Source organism: Armigeres subalbatus, chromosome 2 (genome assembly GCF_024139115.2).
Source record: "Armigeres subalbatus isolate Guangzhou_Male chromosome 2, GZ_Asu_2, whole genome shotgun sequence".
Lineage (NCBI taxonomy): Eukaryota > Metazoa > Arthropoda > Insecta > Diptera > Culicidae > Armigeres > Armigeres subalbatus.
The window spans coordinates 350,785,912-350,806,523 of record NC_085140.1 but is presented as its reverse complement, the minus strand read 5'-3'; the positions used below and the strand labels follow the sequence as shown (position 1 = coordinate 350,806,523).

General features: G+C 37.1%; 1 protein-coding gene across 1 annotated transcript; it reads right to left on the bottom strand.

Annotated features, from left to right (window-relative positions):
- Positions 1-70: 70 nt before the first annotated feature.
- LOC134212926 (zinc finger protein 572-like) lies at positions 71-18,496 on the bottom strand. Its single transcript, XM_062691272.1, has 6 exons — positions 18,248-18,496; positions 17,819-18,185; positions 17,231-17,765; positions 16,978-17,173; positions 16,570-16,922; positions 71-794 (listed from the first exon to the last, which is right to left on the bottom strand). The coding sequence occupies exons 1-6, from the start codon at positions 18,359-18,361 to the stop codon at positions 245-247; spliced, it is 2,115 nt and encodes a 704-aa protein (XP_062547256.1). The 5' UTR covers positions 18,362-18,496; the 3' UTR covers positions 71-244.
- Positions 18,497-20,612: the final 2,116 nt, after the last annotated feature.

Below are 20,612 nucleotides of genomic sequence, written 5' to 3'. Positions count from 1 at the left end.
TCTTATATTATATAGTACTCATGTTCGGAATATGAATCAACACATAATTTGATAAAATTTTACAATGAACTTGATTCCAGCGATCGATGTATTGCATAAAAGTTATAAAATCATAGGACAATTGATTTTAGGTACTGGTATTTGTTTCTAAAAATTGAAACAATTATACATTTTTTTAAATTAAACTTTGACAAATAATAAATAAACATGTTTCCAATAAACCACTACTAAATGCAGCAACATCTCACAAATTGTTGGTAGTAATAAGCTGCAGCGATGGAAGGTCAGCCATATCGGCCTCGCTCAACTGGACTGGTTCGGTGAGCGGTGGCACTGCAGCACTCGATTCCTGTTTCCGGATCACCAACGTTTGGGCACCACCACGGCGACCCTGATCCATGACAGTGTGCTGTCGTTCGCCAATCGCAACCGCCACACTGGCAGTGGATGCTGCACCACCGTTGACCTCATCATGTTTGATGTTTGCCGTCGTAGGAAGGATATTTAACGGGGGTGGTTCGTTTTGCGTACGAATGTAGGCCGTGACCAAACGTACGCCCCGGTGCAGCATCAGTTCTTCTGAGTTCGACGCATCCATGCGGCTCGATAGGGTGGGAGACGGGGTGGCAATTATCGTCGCCGTTGTTGGCTTCGGCTGCTGTTGTTGACTTGCCGCGATAGACGCCGAATGGGCAGCCAATGGTGCAATACTTGTGTCGGTCGGTTGTTGAACCAGTACCACCGTAGCGGGTGTAGCTGTTTGTGTGCCCGGAAGTGATGTCGATTGATGTGGTCTGCGGAAAAATTGTTTGAAAAGGGTGGAACGAGGGTTATTTGGATGGCATTGGAAGAAAATGTATCTTCGTAATGAAAACTATATTAAAACTGATAAAGCAAATCAACTCTTAACAGATGTTTATTCGGTAAGAACATGTTTAAATCTCGGGTACTTATTCAAAAGGACGTATGTGATTTTGTAAACGAAGATTCAAACGCCAATTTGTCCAATCTGATAACACTCCCATGCAAACCATCACCACAGACAGGTAGCGGAAGCCTTCGGCTACCTGTTGGTGGTGTTGGTTTGCGTGGGAGTGTTATCAGATTGGACAAATTGACGTTCGAATCTTTGTTTACAATGTCACATACGTCCTTTTGAATAAGTACCCGAGAAATAGAAAAAAATATAAGTCTTTTAACTTTCCAAAAATTTTCTATCTCTGATCGCCGACAAAACACAAACTTTTACCGTGAGTCGAGAAAGTAAACCGGTCGTGGTTTGCAGAGTAACCACTCGCGTTCCTTGGAGGCAGCTCCTTGACAATAGGCCAACGCATTGGGCTGGTTTTCATCAACGGATGATGATTAGTTGATTATCTTTCAGCTGAACGGATTGTTTCGGTTATTTACATACTTCGGGGTAGCAGAGATGCACATGCTAACGTTTCTAAACATCTTGGAATAGTTCCTAGATTTGCAGCCACGAGTGTAGCCGATTGCTTGGTGTTGATTCAAAGTCGAAACCTGGCACGGATTGAAGCGATGAACCAACAAGGAACCAGGAGTGAGAGCCTGAAGGTCCGACGGGTAGTCGGAGAGTTTCGTTAGTGGGCGTGAGTTGAGACAGGCTTCTATCTGGACTAGGACGACATGGTACTGGACAGAGCTGACTGCCGCTTCCTACAAACCTGGGATCCACGCGGCGGATTGAAAAGCCAGCGAATTCCGTTGTTAGAAAATACACATTCCAGCCATCAACTGCCGGAACGAGTCAGCGCGCAATAACCCGCGTAGCTCGTTAGTCGATCCGACGAAGTTTTTCCCATTATCTGAAAATACTTCAATGTATAGACCTTGACGAGAAACAAAACGGCGGAAAACTTGCGGAAACTTAGGGGTGTTTAGGTCCACCCAGGGAATCAATTCTCGCGTGATTTTTGAAAACGTCGTAAGTCCAAATGAGAGACTCTCTTTAATTACGCTCTCTTTTACTAATATCTAGGCTAGTTTAAAATTTGTTGCAATATTTTCACCTCAGCACACTAGACAAAGCTATTTTCTTCAGGTCGGTACTGGAAAATCCAATGTAAATGTTAGTATGGCTTTGTAATAATCGAAAGAGAAAGTAAACAAAGAGAGCCTCTCTTTTGGACTTACGACGTTTTCAAAATTCACGCGAGAATTTTTCTTGGATACGCGTACGAAACCACCGACAAAAGAGAACCAACGACAAAGCTTTGTTTTTGTCGGAGATAATTTTTTTGTCAGCAACAAAAAAGAAGACAATTTTGTTGCTAACTTATAATCCCGTTATTTTGCATTATCTCTACAGCAAATCTCGGTTCAAAGCTATCATAGTTTCTGCTTTTATGGAAATATTCTAACTAAGATTACAAAATTAGCATCAAAATCTCGGAAATATCAGAGCATGCAAGGCAAATGATTCTTGTCATATTGTGTGTGAGTTCTGACAAAGGCTTGTTGCGAGGTGCGTTTGTAAGTAACAAACTCTGTTGACGACAAAAGGTAGGGACACGGCAGGTATTTCCGTCCATCGTCATAGGGGCTAAAACCAACGAAAGCAACGTACATTTGCTAGAACTCCACTATAGCAGAACGTTTCTCCTGAGCTTACGATTTGGTACGTATGAGTTTTACAAAAAAGCGACTCTTTTATTGGTTTTCGAGACTATGACGAACAGACGAAAATACCTGCCGTGTCCCTATATTGTTAGGCGGTGCTCGAATATTGATTCCCTGGGTCCACGACTAGATCCAAATGCACAGCCGGCGTCTCTACGGTGACGAGGCTTCATGTAGATTGGTCCCCTGAAATCAATGCCGACGATATGCTACACGACTTTTCGTTTTGCTCTGAAGCATCTGACGCAATCATGGACGACGCGCCGAATAATATTTCTGCCTCCCAGAATCCAGACGACTAGCGTTAAAAAAAAAGTTGTTACTGTTTTCTTGGATTTGGTAACCTGAATCGTAGGATTGTGCAGAGCGACCTATTCTCCAACCGACACGAAGAAAGTCATCCAAATCGATCATCGGGTTGAACCAACGTATACGTGAGTGTGATGAAACCAACTGGTATCCCTCAAATGCCTTCAGCTCTGCTGAAAATTAATTCTTCTGTACACTCAATCGGCGACTGTTAAATTTTCAACAATCCTGTATGTGAACCCACAAAAACCTATATAAGAACTGGGCAGACATATACGAAATTTTTTGATTCTTTTACAAAAAATGCAAACTCGCTAACAAATATTGTAAGAAAAGATCGCAAAATTGTAAGGTCTTATACAATCATTTTATAAGAAGTTTAGTAAGTTCTTATACAGAATTGTTAAAAAATCTAACAATCACCGGTTGGGTGTATTAATCGTACCAATGATATCTCTTCGCCCTGTAGCTGTAGTTAATGGCGAAGAAACAACTCGTTCGTTCCTCAGTAGCCTTAAAATAAAAAAATAGCACTGCCAGTAGGTATGCGATTTTTGTGAAGTAAGTTTTGATAAATGGAGAACTGGTTCACGTGATCTTTAGTGAAGGTTGACGGTTGTGTGTGACTTTCTTGCTTACGTTACGTCGATACCGCCATCTACTGGAATTGGCCACCCCTCCTTATCACATCGAAGACATGCAGATACATCCACCTTTCACATTCCATTAAGTCTGCTGCCAAAAATCCTATCGAAATAACGTCAGTCGGGTTCTCACAGGATTTGTGCTGGATTTTTGACACTCGATTTCCAACGAACGTTGACCACGTTGACGAAGTTGCTTTCAGCCTGCTCAACGACGTCCGATCAGAAAACGGACCCGATCTTTCTTCTTCTTCTTCTTCTTCTTCGTTGGCATTACATCCCTCGCTGGGACAGAACCGTCTCGCAGCTTAGTGTTCATTAAGCACTTCCACAGTTATTAACTGCGAGGTTTCTAAGCCAAGTTACCATTTCTGCATTCGTATATCATGAGGCTCACTTGATGATACTTTTATACCCATCAGGGAAGTCGAGAAAATTTCCAACCCGCAAATTTCCTAGACCGGACCGGAAATCGAACCCACCCACCCTCAGCAATGTCTTGCTTTGTAGCCGTGCATCTTACCGCACGGCTGATGAGGGCCAGATCTTTACTGTACGGCAAATGACATGAATACCAGGTCCCAACGCACCATCTGTTTGTCGAGTTCAAAGCGGCATACGACAGTATTGACCGCGTAGAGCTAAGGAAAATTATAAACGAACAGCTTCCCTAGGAAGCTTACCCGACTGATCGAAGCAACAATGGATGGCGTGCAAAACTGTGTGAAGATTTCAGAGGGGCAATCCAGTTCATTCGAAACGCGCCGCGGAATAAGACAAGGTGATGGACTTTCGTGCATGTTGTTCAACATTGAACTAGTGTGTGGAACCAAGCACGACCGCTTGAGAAGCAGTGTTACGATAGACGAGGATATTTTCGAGGTAGTCGATGGATCTGTCTACCTTGCATCCTTGCTAACGGCTGATAATAATGTTAGTCATGAAATACGAAGGCGACGCGCCTGTGTGACGCATCTGTGAAAGTCTGGCCTACTACGGGCTCCAGAAGAAACTGCGGTCAAAAAAAGCAAATATCAAAAAATGATTCAAAGTACCTAGTCTTTTTCCTTAAATCTGTTATTAATATGTCTGTTAGCCAAATATCATTCAACGGGAATACAAGCTTCATTTTTTTCCATTTTTGTTTTCAATTTTACGACGATACCCCTATAACAAAACCCTGGATTTCGATCAAAGTAAGTAGGGTGCCGTCCAGAAACCACGTGGTCATATATGGGGGGAGGGGGGGGGGTTTGGAATATGACCACGATAAGCCACATGGGGCGAGGGGGGGTGTTGCTCTCGAACCACGTGGTTTTTTCACACGAAAAACTTTTGGTGAATAACAATAGCGGTGTAAAAAATACAAATCATTAAAATTTAATGATTTAATCAATAAACGCAAAGTGCATCTTAGGGCCGATGCCCACGTAGCGTCTTTTCAACTCAGCGTTGAAAAGACGTAGGTGTACATCGAGAAAAACTGGTAACGCAGCGTCAGTCGTAACGCCGATGCATATCAAGTTCAATGCCGATGTGACAAGTTCTTCCGAATCTTCACCAGAAATTCTTCTTCATTTGAAAAGAAGTTTTAAGGAGTGCACTTCAAAATGTTCAGTCTCCAAATAGCCTTGCGAGCAAAGGCGTAGGATTGCCAATCCGGGTGTTTTCGGGTGGGAAACATTCTCGACACCCTAGGTATAATGTATCCATCGTATGTACTTGCTACACAAGATATATAATCGTGCAATGGCTGGCATATTAAAGCATTCAATTTATAACTGAGGAAATGCTAATAGAATATACTAAGTTGAAAAGTAGACCAACTTCCAGTTGGAATGTGGAGCCATAGAAGAAGAAGAAGACTTCTACATTTTTCAAGAAAAATTCTTCTGAATTTCCAAGAGATATTAAACAGCCAATGCCACATGAATCATTTTGATATTTCCGTTGATTTTTTTGTTTTTGGATTATATTTTTCAAATTTGGAATTTTGAAATTTGAAAAGTAAAAACATTTCAGATGAAGTTTTTCCGATTTTCTACTGGAAAATTTTAGGAATTTCCATCGGAAATATTTGGCATATTACGAATAATTTCTTTTGGAAATTAAAAAATAACTACTGAAAATTTCTAAGAATTTCTTCTGGAAAATGAAAAAAAAATCATTGGAAATTTAGAAGATTTTCCTTTGAAGATTCATTAAAGTTGCCCAGGATTTAAAAAAAAAAATTAGAGATTCTGTAAAAAAAAGTAAGCTGGAATTTGTTTCTAATTTATACTGAAAATTCTCCGGAATTTGATGTTTATTGGAATTTTCATCGTAAATATGCATTTCGGATCCTTCTACGGATTCTTCTAGTTCTTCAAAATTTCTATCGACATTTTTCGGAACTCTTCCACAGAATTTCGGAAAAAATGTCGTTGAAATTCTAAAGATTTTTCCGTGGAGACTCCGAAGAGTTTCTTGTCAATATTCCGAAGGGTTTCCCTTGCAACTCCAGAATAATTATTCTTGAAAATTCAGAAGATATTGGAATTTAAAATTAATCCAAGCAATAAATGTGGGCAATAATTTGGGCTTAAGAAGCATAGTTATTTATGATATTGAACAATTGGGATGACTGATCGAAATATTTAATAATGCACCTTAATGTTCTAAATGCACAAAATTCTAGTAGTGCGTATGAAAAAGGTTATGACAGCTTGCATTTGAAAAATCAACATGAAATTCTAAATAAAATGCTTTATAAATTCATAAAAGGGTCTTAGAACTAAGGAGATTCTACGATAAGAAAAAAGTGGCAGTGTTCCAGAAAAAAACACTCCAATTCCTAAAACAATCTAGGTTAAAAAATAGTGTTATAATAACGATTGAAATTGAATTCAAAAACAAATCTCAATTCTCAACCCTTTCAGGACGGATGGGTCATATATGCCCGGCGTTGTAGATTGTCTATAACATCCCAAAAGAGAGCTAGGCCACCATTTTCTTGCAGCAAAATTGTTCATCTAGATATTGGCTTTACAGAAAAAATCTGGGAGCTCAAATTTGACTGACTCTGAAAACTCAGATATCTGAAACCTTGGGAAGATTTCGATTCTAAGAGCATGCAAATGAAGTTGAAATGTTTGAATCATTCTGAGCACTGAGATAAGATGGGTCATCCTGAACGTTAAGCCAGTGATTAATATTCAGGAATACGAGATGCTCAAGGTACTCCAAAACGTTCTCAAGTTCAGCCCACGATATCTACCAGATCAATCAAGACATTTGCAATGTCCTCATCATCGGTATATACCCAATCCGATGAAATAAGCATATGATCCTAATTTCCATTAACATGAGATCCAAGAGACAAGGTACCCAAAATTATCTTGAGTCAACATCAAGTTGCACAATGATAATGAGGTTTGTTCGCCAACTTTTTTGTAGGGCACTGGGTTCACGGACTTGAATGATTAAGTAGTTCAAACATTACGACTTGCAGGACGTTTTAAATAACCTAAAATGTCTGTAGTAGCTTGTATAAATAATAATTGAAGTCATATCAGCCCAATGGACGTACTGGAATATTATATCATACATCATTCATAAATTGGTTAATTGGAAATTTATTCGAAAGAACCATCAGAGTGACCGATAAAATATTTTTAGTATGAAATCATTGGCTTCTACGAGAGGATATCAAAATAAAATTTCAATGAAGAATTAGAAATTTTGAGAGATGAGCCAGCTCTGGACTGAAAATCTCTATAATAAAGAAAAATATAAAAATTTTCCATAATAAAATAGGAAATTGCCAATATGAAATCAGGGTATGAGTATTAAATAAATATAAAATTCCATAAATAGTTGAAAAATTTCAAGAAAACAATAATAAATTGACAGCAAAAATTGCAATTATGAAATAAAAATTTTCCCTAAAGAAATCAAAATGTTCTATGAAAAAATTACAAAATTTTCATGAAAAAAAAACAATATTAGCAATAAACAATTACAAAAAATTCCACAAAATAAATATTTTTTACGACAAAATTATTTTTTTCCACAAAATCTCTCCACAAATGAGTTGAGATTTCCTTCCTTACGATTTAACTCGCGAACGGGTTGACCGATTTGCAGAATTTTCCCCTAATCGATTCGTTTTGGGATCCGCAAGGTTTGTATATGCAAAACGTTGATGAATTTAACGGGGAAATGTAAAAAGTAATTAAAATACAATTTTGGGTCAGCTGTTGAGGAAAACAAAACAAACGCACGAAAATTGATCTAGAGTGCGGTGCTGCAAATAGTTCATTGTGACAATTGCAACACTTGAGCAATGCTGGGTTTCTTTCACATTAATAAAAAGCAATAAAAAATAAGAAAATTTCCATTAAAAAATACTAAAAAGCAATCAAATTGATAAAATTTTCCATGAACTTCAAACGCTTTTAAAGAAGGGGTAATCTATGGAAAAATGCTCAATTTTATTGCTTTTTTATATTCTTTAATGGAAAATTTCCTTTTGTTTTCAATGCTCTTTATTGATTTCGTCGTGGAAAGGTTTTAATTATTTAATGAAATTTAACAAATTTAATAAAAAAATATTTATTTTGTGGAAAATTTTTATTTCTAATATTGATTTATTTATGGAATATTTGTATTTTTTTTGTGGAACATTTTGATTTCTTTATGGAAAATTCTACTTTTATGTTTGCAATTTTTGGTTTTAAAAGTGTTAATTTATTTTTGTTATGTGAAAAATTGTTTATGAAAATTTTGCATTATTTGTAGAAAATTTATTGCTCATACCATGATTTCTATATTGGAAATTTCCTAATTTTTATGGAAAATTTTAAAATGTTTTTAGGCTGAGTAATAAATGAAATCGCATCGGCTCAATGGACCTGCTTGGATGCTTAGCGATGCACGGACACGGACACAGTAATTTCAGAGCAGTTTGGCCTATGACACCCGAAAAAAGTACGACTTTTCAGTTCTTTTTATACTAGTTTTGGCAAGATCAAGTGGAAAACCCTAAATATGTACGTTAAATCCATGTAAAAAAATCTTCCTGAAAGGGTTAAATACCAAAATATAACAATAAATTCTAGAATACCAAAAGGAACCCAAAGATATTAAAGACTGTAGATTTAAAATGAAAACTTGCATTTTAAGCCAAAACTGTATGATTCAGGCAAAGGAATATAAAGGACATTGTGTTACGGTTCTGATTAGAATCATAGAATCTTAGCATAATGAAGAGAGTTTTGAGATTCTGAATAAAACTTGTATACCCTCAGAAAAACCTTATAATATTGGAAGGTAAACTAATTTGATGATTCTGAAAACAATACTGGAATTTCTACAGGAATGCTACTTAAAAGAAACAACAGTAGGAGGTTTTATTTGTATCTCCAAGATTCATAATAACTTTGTGATTCTCTGATAAACTTTTTGTTGTAAGAGTTCAGTTCAGATTCTTCGCTGAGGTTAATATATCTTAAGAATTTCTAGTACCTCCAGAGCTACGGAAGGTCTCAAATACTCTTAGGAATCTATAGGGATATTCAGTGATGAACTTCATAATTAGGTTTAAGAAAATTACCAATAAAGAAATCGAATTTTTTTTAATATGGGGATATTTTGGAAAATTTCTAAACCATTACAAATTACATTGCGAGTTCTAGATATCCTAATACCTGATACACATTACAACATGATAACATCATCAAAATGTTTGAATTCATGAAAATTTATAATTTCCATGCTGGGTTTAGTTTGATTTTGAATCAGTTGAAATTGTTCATCTTTAAAATTGATCGGATTAACCATATGTTTTAGTAAATTAAGATTTTTTTTTAAATTTTTGTACTGGAAAAAAAACCACGTGGTCGAAGGGGGGAGGGGGGGTCTGCCAAATGACCACGATAGACCACATGGGGGGAGGGGGGGTTGAAAATCTGTAAAAATATGACCACGTGGTTTCTGGATGGCCCCTAGATGAAAATAGTAACTTATCACAAGAAAAAGTGACTTTCGTGAGTTGATCTCGAAAAAGGGACTTTTTAGTTGTTGGGACTAAAAAAGTGACCCGCTACCAGGCCTGGGGAATGCATACAGGATAGTGATGGCTCCCAGGTGATGGTTAAAGCTAAAAGCATGCTTCCTGTGAAATCCCCGATGTTGTGTTTCTTTTAGGACACTTTCGTGAACCATGCAAACCGCAGCCGGCACCTATTTTATTCATATAAGCATAAACTGCCCATGATCGCATATTTGTAACACTCGCATTTTGTAAAAAGTCTGTGAATCGTTCAGAAAGCTCAATTTACTGCATCTAACCCCACAGCAGTAAAAAAGGCTATACTATCTTGCTTATCTGTGGTAAGCTGGAAATGATTGAGTTTGTGGGGAGGATTGACAAACGATTTTCAAAATTAACATTTTGGTTAATGTTACAAATATGCGATCATGAGCAGTAAGCCTGAATGGATATCTTCGTATATGAAAACAAAGCAGCCTTTATGAACCTGCATTTCATCGCTGTAACTTTATGTTATTTTCCTATTCCAACGAGAAATCTGTAATGCTTTCAGCTAACTTAATCTCTAACAGCTAACTAATCTCCAACAGTTCCGCCTCGAAAGAGATTCCGTGTCGTGTAAATTTAAGATATCGTTTAGTCTGATGTAGAATAATTGAATCATCAGAAGGCTCAACCAGCTATACCTGGATTGACCCATTTTCAAGAAGTGCAAGTACTCGACTGGTTGACGAGATAAGCATTCACTCTGCAGACCGCAGTTTGATACCCCTTGTTGGAACTTTTTTTTATTTTCCATTAAAAGTATGAATCATAGAATTATAGCACATTGAAATTGTAATCAACCTATACTGCCGTTCTACGCATGCTTGTACCAAATTCAAAAAAAGACAATTCTCGATTAACTTTTCAAAAGGACCCAAATAATCTTTTTTTTAATTAAATTGAGTACCGCAATCAAAAGCTGTTATGTTGTTCTGTTGATTGCGCTATTCAAATTAATTCATAAAAAAATGTTACTTAGGTCCTTTTGAAAAATTAAGCGAGAATTGAGAAAATGGCATTTGAAATTGAACATTAATTTGAATGGCTGACGTCCACCCGTTAGGAAATTTGAGAATATTACATCACAGGACCATTCTGTAAACTCAATTTTATTGAAATCATTCTAAGTTTTCGCCCACGAATAAAATTTGCGACCATGATCATGAAAATAGTTTGGCGGGACAGTTATGCCGAGAAAAACAGCACTTGTTTGGCGGTTTCTACGCATCTTAGTCCCGCTCAGTGCATGATTTCGTAAATGACTACTGCGATGACATTATGTCTCTTCATGCTTTGTCTATGGAAGTAAACTGTCCACGTGGTTGAAATGATTGTGTCGATGAAAATGTTTTTTTTTTATTGCCTCCACTAACTACAGGAACAGGCTAAGTACGGAAGGTACTGCTCCAATGAGCGTTCGAAAATAACAAAATCGGCCATAATGATCAAATTAAGTACTGCACAGCAAATAATTTTGAAAATTCAACGACGTGTAAAATTGTAGCTTATCCCATCAAACGAATTAACATTCGATATTCAATAAAACTTGATTGAATTTTACAAGCAACCACCGTTTAAATTTATTTCGATTTAAAAGAAAAGTGAGATCGATTGAATGTTACGTTTATTTGCATGCTCCAAATATGTGTAATATGGTAATAAGTCAAAATCCACAAAAACTAACATGGGACAATTATGCGTAGAAGGGTAGTATAACTTTATGTTGTTAAACACGGACCACTTGAATGGAAATTTACAGGTTTTGTTTGAACTGTGATCTACTGGGTATCCATTTCAGAGCTTAAAATATTCAACTTCATGAAGCAACTTCGGTCCGAACTTTGACAAACATAATTTGCCAAATAAATCTTTATTTTGCTTTCTAAAATCTATCTAAACACGGTTTGGGCATTAAAAATTCTTAATTCGCGATTTTATTAATTTCACATAGGGAAGGTGTACCAGTCGTAGCCATAGCACCAGTTTTGGCCATACTGGTAGATTTTTCAAAAAAATAAAATTTATTATTATTTCATCTTGAATGTAATGATCATATACTGAGAAATAAGTATTGATAATTTCATTTCATGATTATTTTTATCAAAAAAATATCTTTACCAAAGTAATATCAATAATCATTCAATCATAGTGCTGGTAATGGCATCCGTCATACTGACTTATTAACGCAGTAATCATTTTGACGTAGGACTATGTCTGTGTTTTCTATATTGGGGTACACTTTACGATTGCGAAAATCGGGGACCGTCACGAAAATATGATAGACTTTAAACTTTAATATCTCAGCCGTTTCTCGATGGATTTTCAATTTTTTTGGACCATTCGATCAAGGATGAGTCAACGCTTCTTTGTATTTATATGAAAATATTATTTTTTAAGTATTTATTATCGATAATTGATAAAAAGTTTAGAAATAGGTAAACTAACCAATCACGTACATGCATCACTAGCACAGACATCAAAAATCAATCACTTGCGGGTTTGGATCTAATCTTCAGTTTGAACAAGATTTTACGCAGAGCAGACGCATCAAAGCGATCGCAGCGGAGCGGACACAGCATCACGGAGGCACTAATAACATTTTCAAAGAAAATCCATCGCATTGGTGGTGGTGCTCGATGTGTTGCTGCAGATCATTCAACCGCAACGAACCAGAATTTCATATGAAGAAAAGGTTGACCATTAAAATAGCACTGTGGCGAACCCGCACAGCCAGTGCCGATGCTGAAAATTTATTACAAATTGTGGGGTCAGCTAGTTGGAACATTGGAAAAAGAAAATTGGTTCTTTTCAGGACCAACATTTTATGAAAAGGAAGAGTTAATTGCGAAAATGGACTCTTTCGGTGGCATCGGGTTTGGCGTGGTAGTTTGATTGCTGTTAGTGATTCCATCCATTAAAATTCACTACATCATCTCCCTCCGACGCGCTATCAAATTCGCTATTTACGATTGAGTTTTGCACTTTGAAGAAAGTTTATTTCGGATAGTTGGATCAACCTTCTTTTGTATAAAATCAATGAAGACGCCACCTCAGTGGAAACTTTCTACAGCAACCACCCATCGGTGAACGTCGCTCGGACAGACAGATGCCAAGAGATAATGTTTGGTAATATGGAGAAACTTCGTCTTGAGTCAAATTTCTGCTGTTATTCCTCGCAACAATACGCATCTAAGATAAACAACATCTCATAACCAAATTCAGAATCGAGAAAATTTCATAGGATTCTTAGAATTTGTCATTCTCCGAACGGTCCGTTGTCTGTGGAATCCCGATCGAAATGGCTCGCGCGCGCCGAAAAACAGCTTTCTTATATCTAATGAAGAAATTCCATAAGCCCCGCCCTTCATTAATCGTTATGAATGCACATTATATTTACACCCATATCAGCTCACAAAGGGGCGGAGCTTACGGGCTTAATTTATTAAATACAAGAAAGCTGCTGTTCGGCGTGGAGCGGACGCAGCAGCACGAAGTGGGTGGCAGTGTGGCAATGCTGCAAATTTATTTCAACCTTTGGAGGCTTAGTGAAAAATCATCAAGTGGCGGTCGGACAGTTGCAACGCAAGGTGTCGACAAGCGATTGGATGCAGTTAGTTATTGGAATGGGAATTGGGAAAAGAAAATTGGTTCTTCTCAGGGTCAACATTTTACGAAAAGAAAGAGTTAATTGCGAAAATGGACTGTTTCGGTGGCAATGGGTTTGGCGTGGTAGCTTGGTTGTTGCTATTGATTCCATAAAATTAATGAAGACGCCACCTCAGTGGAAACTTTCTACAGCAACCACCCATCGGTGAACGTCGCTCGGACAGACAGATGCCAAGAGAATATGTTTGGTAATATGAAGAAACTTCATCTTGAGTCAAATTTCTTGTTATTCCTTGCAACAATACGCATCTTAGATAACCAACATATCAGAACCAAATTCAGAATCTTGCGAGAAAATTTCATATGATTCTTAGAATTCGTCATTCTCCGCACGGTCCGTTGTCTGTAGAATCCCGATCGAAATGGCTCGCGCGCGCCGTAAAACAGCTTTCTCATATTTAATGAAGAAATTCCATAAGCCCCGCCCTTCATTAATCGTAATGAGTGCACATTCTATTTACACCCATACAGATTACAAAGGGGCGGGGCTAACGGGCTTAATTTATTAAATACAAGAAAGCTGGCTTCCGGCGCGCGCGAGCTATTTTGATCGGGATTCCGCGGAAAGAGCAGCGGAGCGGTCACAGCAGCACGAAGGCGTGGGTAGAAGTGGCAATGCTTAAAAAAGGTTTAGCGAAAAATCATCAAGTGGCGGTCGAACAATTTCAACGCAAGGTGCTAACAAGCGTTTGGATGCAGTTAGTTATTGGAAAGACGCATTGGGGAAAAAAATTGGTTCTTCTCAGGACCAGCATTTTATAGAAAGAAAAAGTTAATTGCGAAAATGGATTGTTTCGGCGGCATCGGGTTTAACGTGGTAGCTTGGTTGCTGTTAATGATTCCATCCGTTCAAATCAACTGCATCATCTCCCTCCGCGGCGCTATCAAATTAGCTAGTTACGATTGAGTTTTGCACTTTGAATAAAGTTCATATCGGATTGTCGGATCAACCTTCTTTTGTATAAAGACCGTTTTGGAGGACACCATCCTCAAAAATGGCCGAAATAAAGAAGAAATCAGCAGAATCAGAAGTGGCGTGAAACCAAACGCAAATATATTTATTTGCAACTTTTGGTTTTCGCCCGCGATGTAAGCGTACGTGGCAAAGTAAGGATTGTGATGTCCCCGACTGAAAGCCAGTCTAGTGGCTTCAGCAGCTGATGAGTCATGTTAATTCCACGGTTAGAGAATCAAAGTCCATCCAACTGGGAACAACTATTCGACTTCTTGATTCAGTTGGCCTCCGAACAGTTTGCTCAATGCTAATAAATCGACAAAAAATATTATGACAAATACCATCAATTTCGAATAGCTACGTAGTCCTACGTCACCTTTGCGTACAACCTGATTGGGCTGCACCTTTGAGTTTTTTCTCTAAAGTTCATTTATTAGAAAATAATCTCAAAATACGCCTATTAGATGTGACAAAATTGAGCGTACAGCGATTTTTTTTCTATAAAATTTCTTATTATAAACACGATTCATGTATTTTAAAATTGTTTTTTTCATGATTGTCTTGGAACCAGGCTAATACCTCCTAAGATGTCCAGTGGGGTGGTTCCTTAACACTCGTTCGGAAACGGAATCCTTCTAGCTACAATTATTTCCCCCTTCATTAGCTGGCTATGGGCACAATTCCTTCTTTTCAGTAAAGTTCACATCACACTCGCGGTCACAAATAACAACACTTTATTTACTTAAAACAACGTATTCCGGAACTCTACATTTATCCTTAAACGCTAACATCAAATTTCTTACTACAATGACTACTACTACATTAATCGTGTTTATAATAAGAAATTTTATCGAAAAAAGTACTCTGTGCGCTCAATTTTGTCACATCTAATAGGCGTATTTTGAGATTATTTTCAAATTAATGAACTTTAGAGACAAAATTTCAACAATTTTATGTACGCATACATTGAAGGAAGGGATGAATATTGATATGCATTAAAAACAACCGAGCCAACCATTTAATTTCCTTTGAAATTTTCGAATGTAGTCAACTAATCCATACTGTACGCTCAATTTTAAGAGTGACTGTATCAATTTCAAAATTAAGCTTTGTATAGTTATATTTTTCTTCAATCAATGGCGCATGAATTTAGGAGAAGTAAAATGAAAAGTTAGCCAATGAAACATGAGCTGCATATAATGTTTCGACCGAGACTTCGAAACAAATTTGATTTATTTATTCAGTTTGTATATGTTTATTAATATTATTAAAATGGTGTTCATCATTTCATGCATGCTTGTTTTCATTCGTTTTTTGAATAAAATTTATTTCGTTGAACGTGTTGGTCAGCATTTTTGTTTTGGTATTCAATTTGACAGAACCATGTTGAAAGTCGGTTACTGAAAACATCCTTAGTACTTAAGTTTAGTCTTGTGAATGTGCAATCAAAAACAAGGTTGCAACTGAAAGATGTTGAAAATATCGATAATTTTTGCGCTGTTTGGGTCGTGTGAAAGTAATCAAAGCAGTTTTTCATACCAAAACGTAACATACTACACCCAAAAAACAAATCTGACAATTATTGTATAAGATCTGGACATATACAATACTGTAAGCTTTTTATACAAATATTGTATTAAAATAATACAAATCTGTATTATTTCAATACAACAATTGTATTAAAATCTTCCGAAATTGTATATGTCCAATTATTATACAGTTTCTGTAAGGTTCTTATGCTTAAAATCTGCCATCCGCTGGTTGGGGGTATATGTTCGAAAGATGTATTTTTTACACTCATACAACAAACCGTGTTACTTGGGTGTCAAAGGTACAATCAAGTAGTGGAATTAAATGGTATAGTACGAACTCGCGTTATAGCAAATGAAGACATTCCACTAAAAGCTCAAATTAATTTTCGTAGCGTTCCTGAAATTTGACAATCCATACCCAAATCTTAGATGTTTCATACAAAAAGTGTTACATAGGGGAAAAGATGTTTGAAATGTGTCATTTTTTTGCATTTCGTAATGAAACCATTGGTTTCTCCAAATAAACAAAAGTATTCGTAATGCTGAAATTTTCCTCTTAAAGTATTAGTAGCCAATACGGCTTCCATATCCACTATTATATCTATTATATTTTTTTTCTGAAACAACTATCTTAAACATTTCTAATAAGATTAACTTTTGACATTTTATAATATTTTATTGTTGTAACTTTTATTGTATTCTGTTGGGAAACAAACATATGCTCCGATAGTCTTCGTTACTTACTTGGGCTGCAGTTGGTCCAATTTGGGAATATTCGTTGCTCTTGATTGTCCTCCGGAAGCTTCCAGCAATGCCAATTCCTTAGGGTGTGCCTTCTTCTTATGGCTTCTGCAATTCGACCCGTTGGCAAATGTTTTTTCACAAAACGGACACTGATAGGGTCTCAAACCGGTGTGCAAAATCAGATGGTTCTTCAGTGCTTTTGATCGTTTGTACTCATTGCCACAGTACTGACACTTGAACTTTTTCTGATCCGAATGCACCACCATGTGCATTTTCAGCGTCCGCTTCGTGTTCAGCTGCAATCCACAATGGGGACAAACGTACAATGTAGCATTATGGATGTCTTCATGCGTCTGAAAAATAGTTAAATCAGTGATCACGCCACAATACTTCAAACGAAAAACCTACCTTGAGCCGGGGCAAATTCTTAAACTTTTTCGGACAATGAGCACACTGGTACGGTTTCTCATCACTATGAGTAATTTGATGTTCCTTCAAGGCACCTTTAGTGCCAAAAGCCTTGCCACATTCCTCACAAATATACGGACGCTCTCCTATATGCACTGCCTTGATATGGGCTTGTACGTTGACTAATTTACTAAACCTGAAAATCAACAAGTTAAGCTTTTGGCTATAAGGATTTCCTTTATTTTGAACTTACTTTTTGTCACAGTATTTGCAAGGGTGCACCAACTTTTGATCACTCGGAAGATGAACCAACGCATGCAGTTTTGCTTTTCTTTCCGATGGAAATCGCTTTGGACATAAAGTGCACGTAAACATCAGTTCGTCCGAACTTGGATGCTTGTTTTGCAAATGCATCACGTACAACGATCGAGTACGAAACGATTTATCACAGAGTTCACATTTAGTTTTCGGGATTGGCTTTGCCTTAATGTTATTGGTTGAGATTTTCCGTTTGGGAATCTTTTTCGACGCGTGAACGACGTCTGCTTCCGTTTGACTATCATATTCCAACTCGTCCAGCGCATAATCATCATCCTGGTGATCATCAAGACCACCGTCGTTATCCGAAACATCATCGATCAGTGGGACATCGCTACTTAACTTGGTGAGTGTTACAACCGACAGATCCGTGAGGAGTCGATCGTCTTCAACAATATGCTCTAGCATGTCTCTTCTATCATTTTCCGTTTCTCCATTAGACAATATCGTCGTTTCCCTTGACGCACTTCCTAGAATAGTATATTCGTTAGAATTACATTACATTTATATCAAAGTAACGTACTTTTTTGTTTGATTGGGATTTTTTCAATTTTCAGTTGAACCAAGTTCTGCCCCAATAAGTCATTTTTATTATCTGCTTGTTCGGAGTTGGTACTTGGTTCTTCCTGTATAAAATGAGCCGTGTCATGTAAAAGTGGCTTTTCCTCATGCTCAACGTCAACATCCGTCAGAATAGAATCACTTAAATACCGAAACCGTAGATCTTGGATATCACTTTCCAATAATTCTTCATCATCGATGCATGTTGCACAGAGCTCCACCAGAAGCTTGCTTGTTTTCAGGCAGCGCTCTTTGAATACATCCAGTTTATTTATAAAGTTGTAACATTCCTCGCAGATACAATTGCACACATCATTGAGTTCTTGTAACTGAAATTTGAAACTATTTGCTGGAAAGACGTTTAAAATATCGATAATGCAATAGAACTCACCGAAAACTTAAAATGCCTCATTGTAATTTCATTCAACTCGTCCAACAATTCCAGCTTGAAATTGGCACACTCATTAGCGCACAAGCGGCACCAACTTCTCCAGTCACTCAACATGTTATTAATAATATGCTTTCTATTGAATACTGAAAACTAGATGAAAGAATTTTGATTGTAGATGAACCATTGATACGAGTAGATAGAACGCTCCGATGTAAACAATTTTTTTGGTGGTTTCTTTTTTTTTTGACAGCCCGACAACAAAACAGTATTTCGGAAAGGGATGACTTCGACCACATAGATTGCTTGATGGAAAAAAATTAGGGTCCGTTCAAATATTACGTAACGCAATAAGGGGTAGGGAGGGCACATAGGATACTTTTGCATTACGTTTGACAATTTCCCCAAGGGAAATGTGTCAAACGCAACGCAAACGTGTCTTATGTTTGAGTCTTTTAACAATAAAAATGATCCAAGCCAAGTAGGTTCATCAATCTGAGAAATTTCCGTTTAACGACAATTCGACAAATCCCATCTTTAAATGGTAGGTGAAAGCCATGCAGAGAAATAATTATTTTGGTCCCTACTGGTTTTGACAGCGGACAATACACGCTGATTTTTATTTTACTCACCGGCGAGTAGTTTTTTATTGCTGTCTCTTTTTTTTCCGCAGAAATTTTACTCACTTTTTGAAAAAAAAGTGGAACCACTCAAATTTTGATTGGTTCCACTTTTAATAAAAAGTGAGTAAAATTTCTGTGGGAAAAAAAGACGGCAATACAAAACTACTCACTATTGAGTAGAAAAAAATTAGCTTGTATAAAGCCTCTAGAGCTTATGCTACGTTTAGACGAGGCAAGTGAATTGAGCAAGTCGCTTGAATCGAACGCGAACTGAACGTGTAAACACCTTAATTCAATTCACTTGAACAAAAAGAAAGTTGAACATGTTCAACTTTTGGCAAGTCAATTGAATTCAACTGAGTTGTTCAATTCACTTGCCCTGTCAAAACGTAGCATTAGAGCTCTAAATATATTTTATTTTATATGTTTCGGATATGTGAGCTTTAAAGCTAGTTAGATGTTTCTTGATTACATTCTGTCACCATATCAGTCCATGTATATCGAATTGACTGCTTGGTATCTATCAAGCTACGATTTGACAGGCCAAGTGAATTGAACAACTCAGTTGAATTCAATTGACTTGCCAAAAGATGAACATGTTCAGCTTTCTTTTCCTTCAAATGAATTGAATTAAGGTGTTTACACGTTCAGTTCGCGTTCGATTGCTCAATTCACTTGCCTTGTCTAAACGTAGCATCAGTATGTTGCATACACGGTAATCGGAATATACTAGGACTATAAAGTACGCATAATCCTGGAAAAGTGAAACTACGCATAAAAGGAGTATATTTCGTTTACTCATTTATGAGTACTATATTGCCTATACGTCAAACGAAGCATACTATTTACTCTTTTTCTCAAAGTTAAAATACATCTTTTTTACTCCAAATAACAAAGGTTAAATGCATACTTTTTACCCCTTATTATAAATTATTCTTTTTTAAAAAATTGAATGATTTCTTCATTTTCAGATAATAATAAAAAAGCGAGGGTATTAATGCATATTTATTCGATAAAAAATGATTCATATGAAACAATTGTAGTACGACTGTGTCTAACATACTCCTATCGTCAACCGGAACGCACATACCGGAATCTACACAACGTGTCAAGTGATAGCTTCCTCCTCGAGCAGAATACTCATCACTTCCTGCAGCATTCCAATATCGCGAGTTTCGAAACACTTGCAATACATCGGGAAGAGATTCGAGGTCCTCCACTGGATCCAAACTTCTCGGATCCAAACGGGCTTTATGTTCCTCCTAGTTTTTTGTGCTTCTTTCCTTATGCTCACTTCTCGTTGCGTTCCTTGGATGCCTCGATCTCCGACCGGAACTGCTTTTTGTATTCGGTTTGAGATAGTTGGATGATCTGGTAGAAGGATTCGACTCAGGCGCGAGGGGCCGACATCAAGCTGCAAAAAGAAATATCATTTTAACATTTCATTCCTAGACGAATTCATCAAATTTCAACTCACCTTTTTGGCAATTTCGAGAGCAATGGCCCAGACCGAGTTTGACCTGCATTTCCATCAGATCACCAAATCGACTAGTTGATCATATCCTGACAAGCTTATGATCGTCACGCAAAACACTCTAGAACAGAGGCTCTAGAATCATCATAGTTCCTATAGATAATATATAATATATATATTTAGTTAGAGAACATGAAACAAATCAATAATATAAGCTTACCAATGAACAAAATAGTTTTTCCTGCGTTGTGGATTACTAGTGGATTTCTAA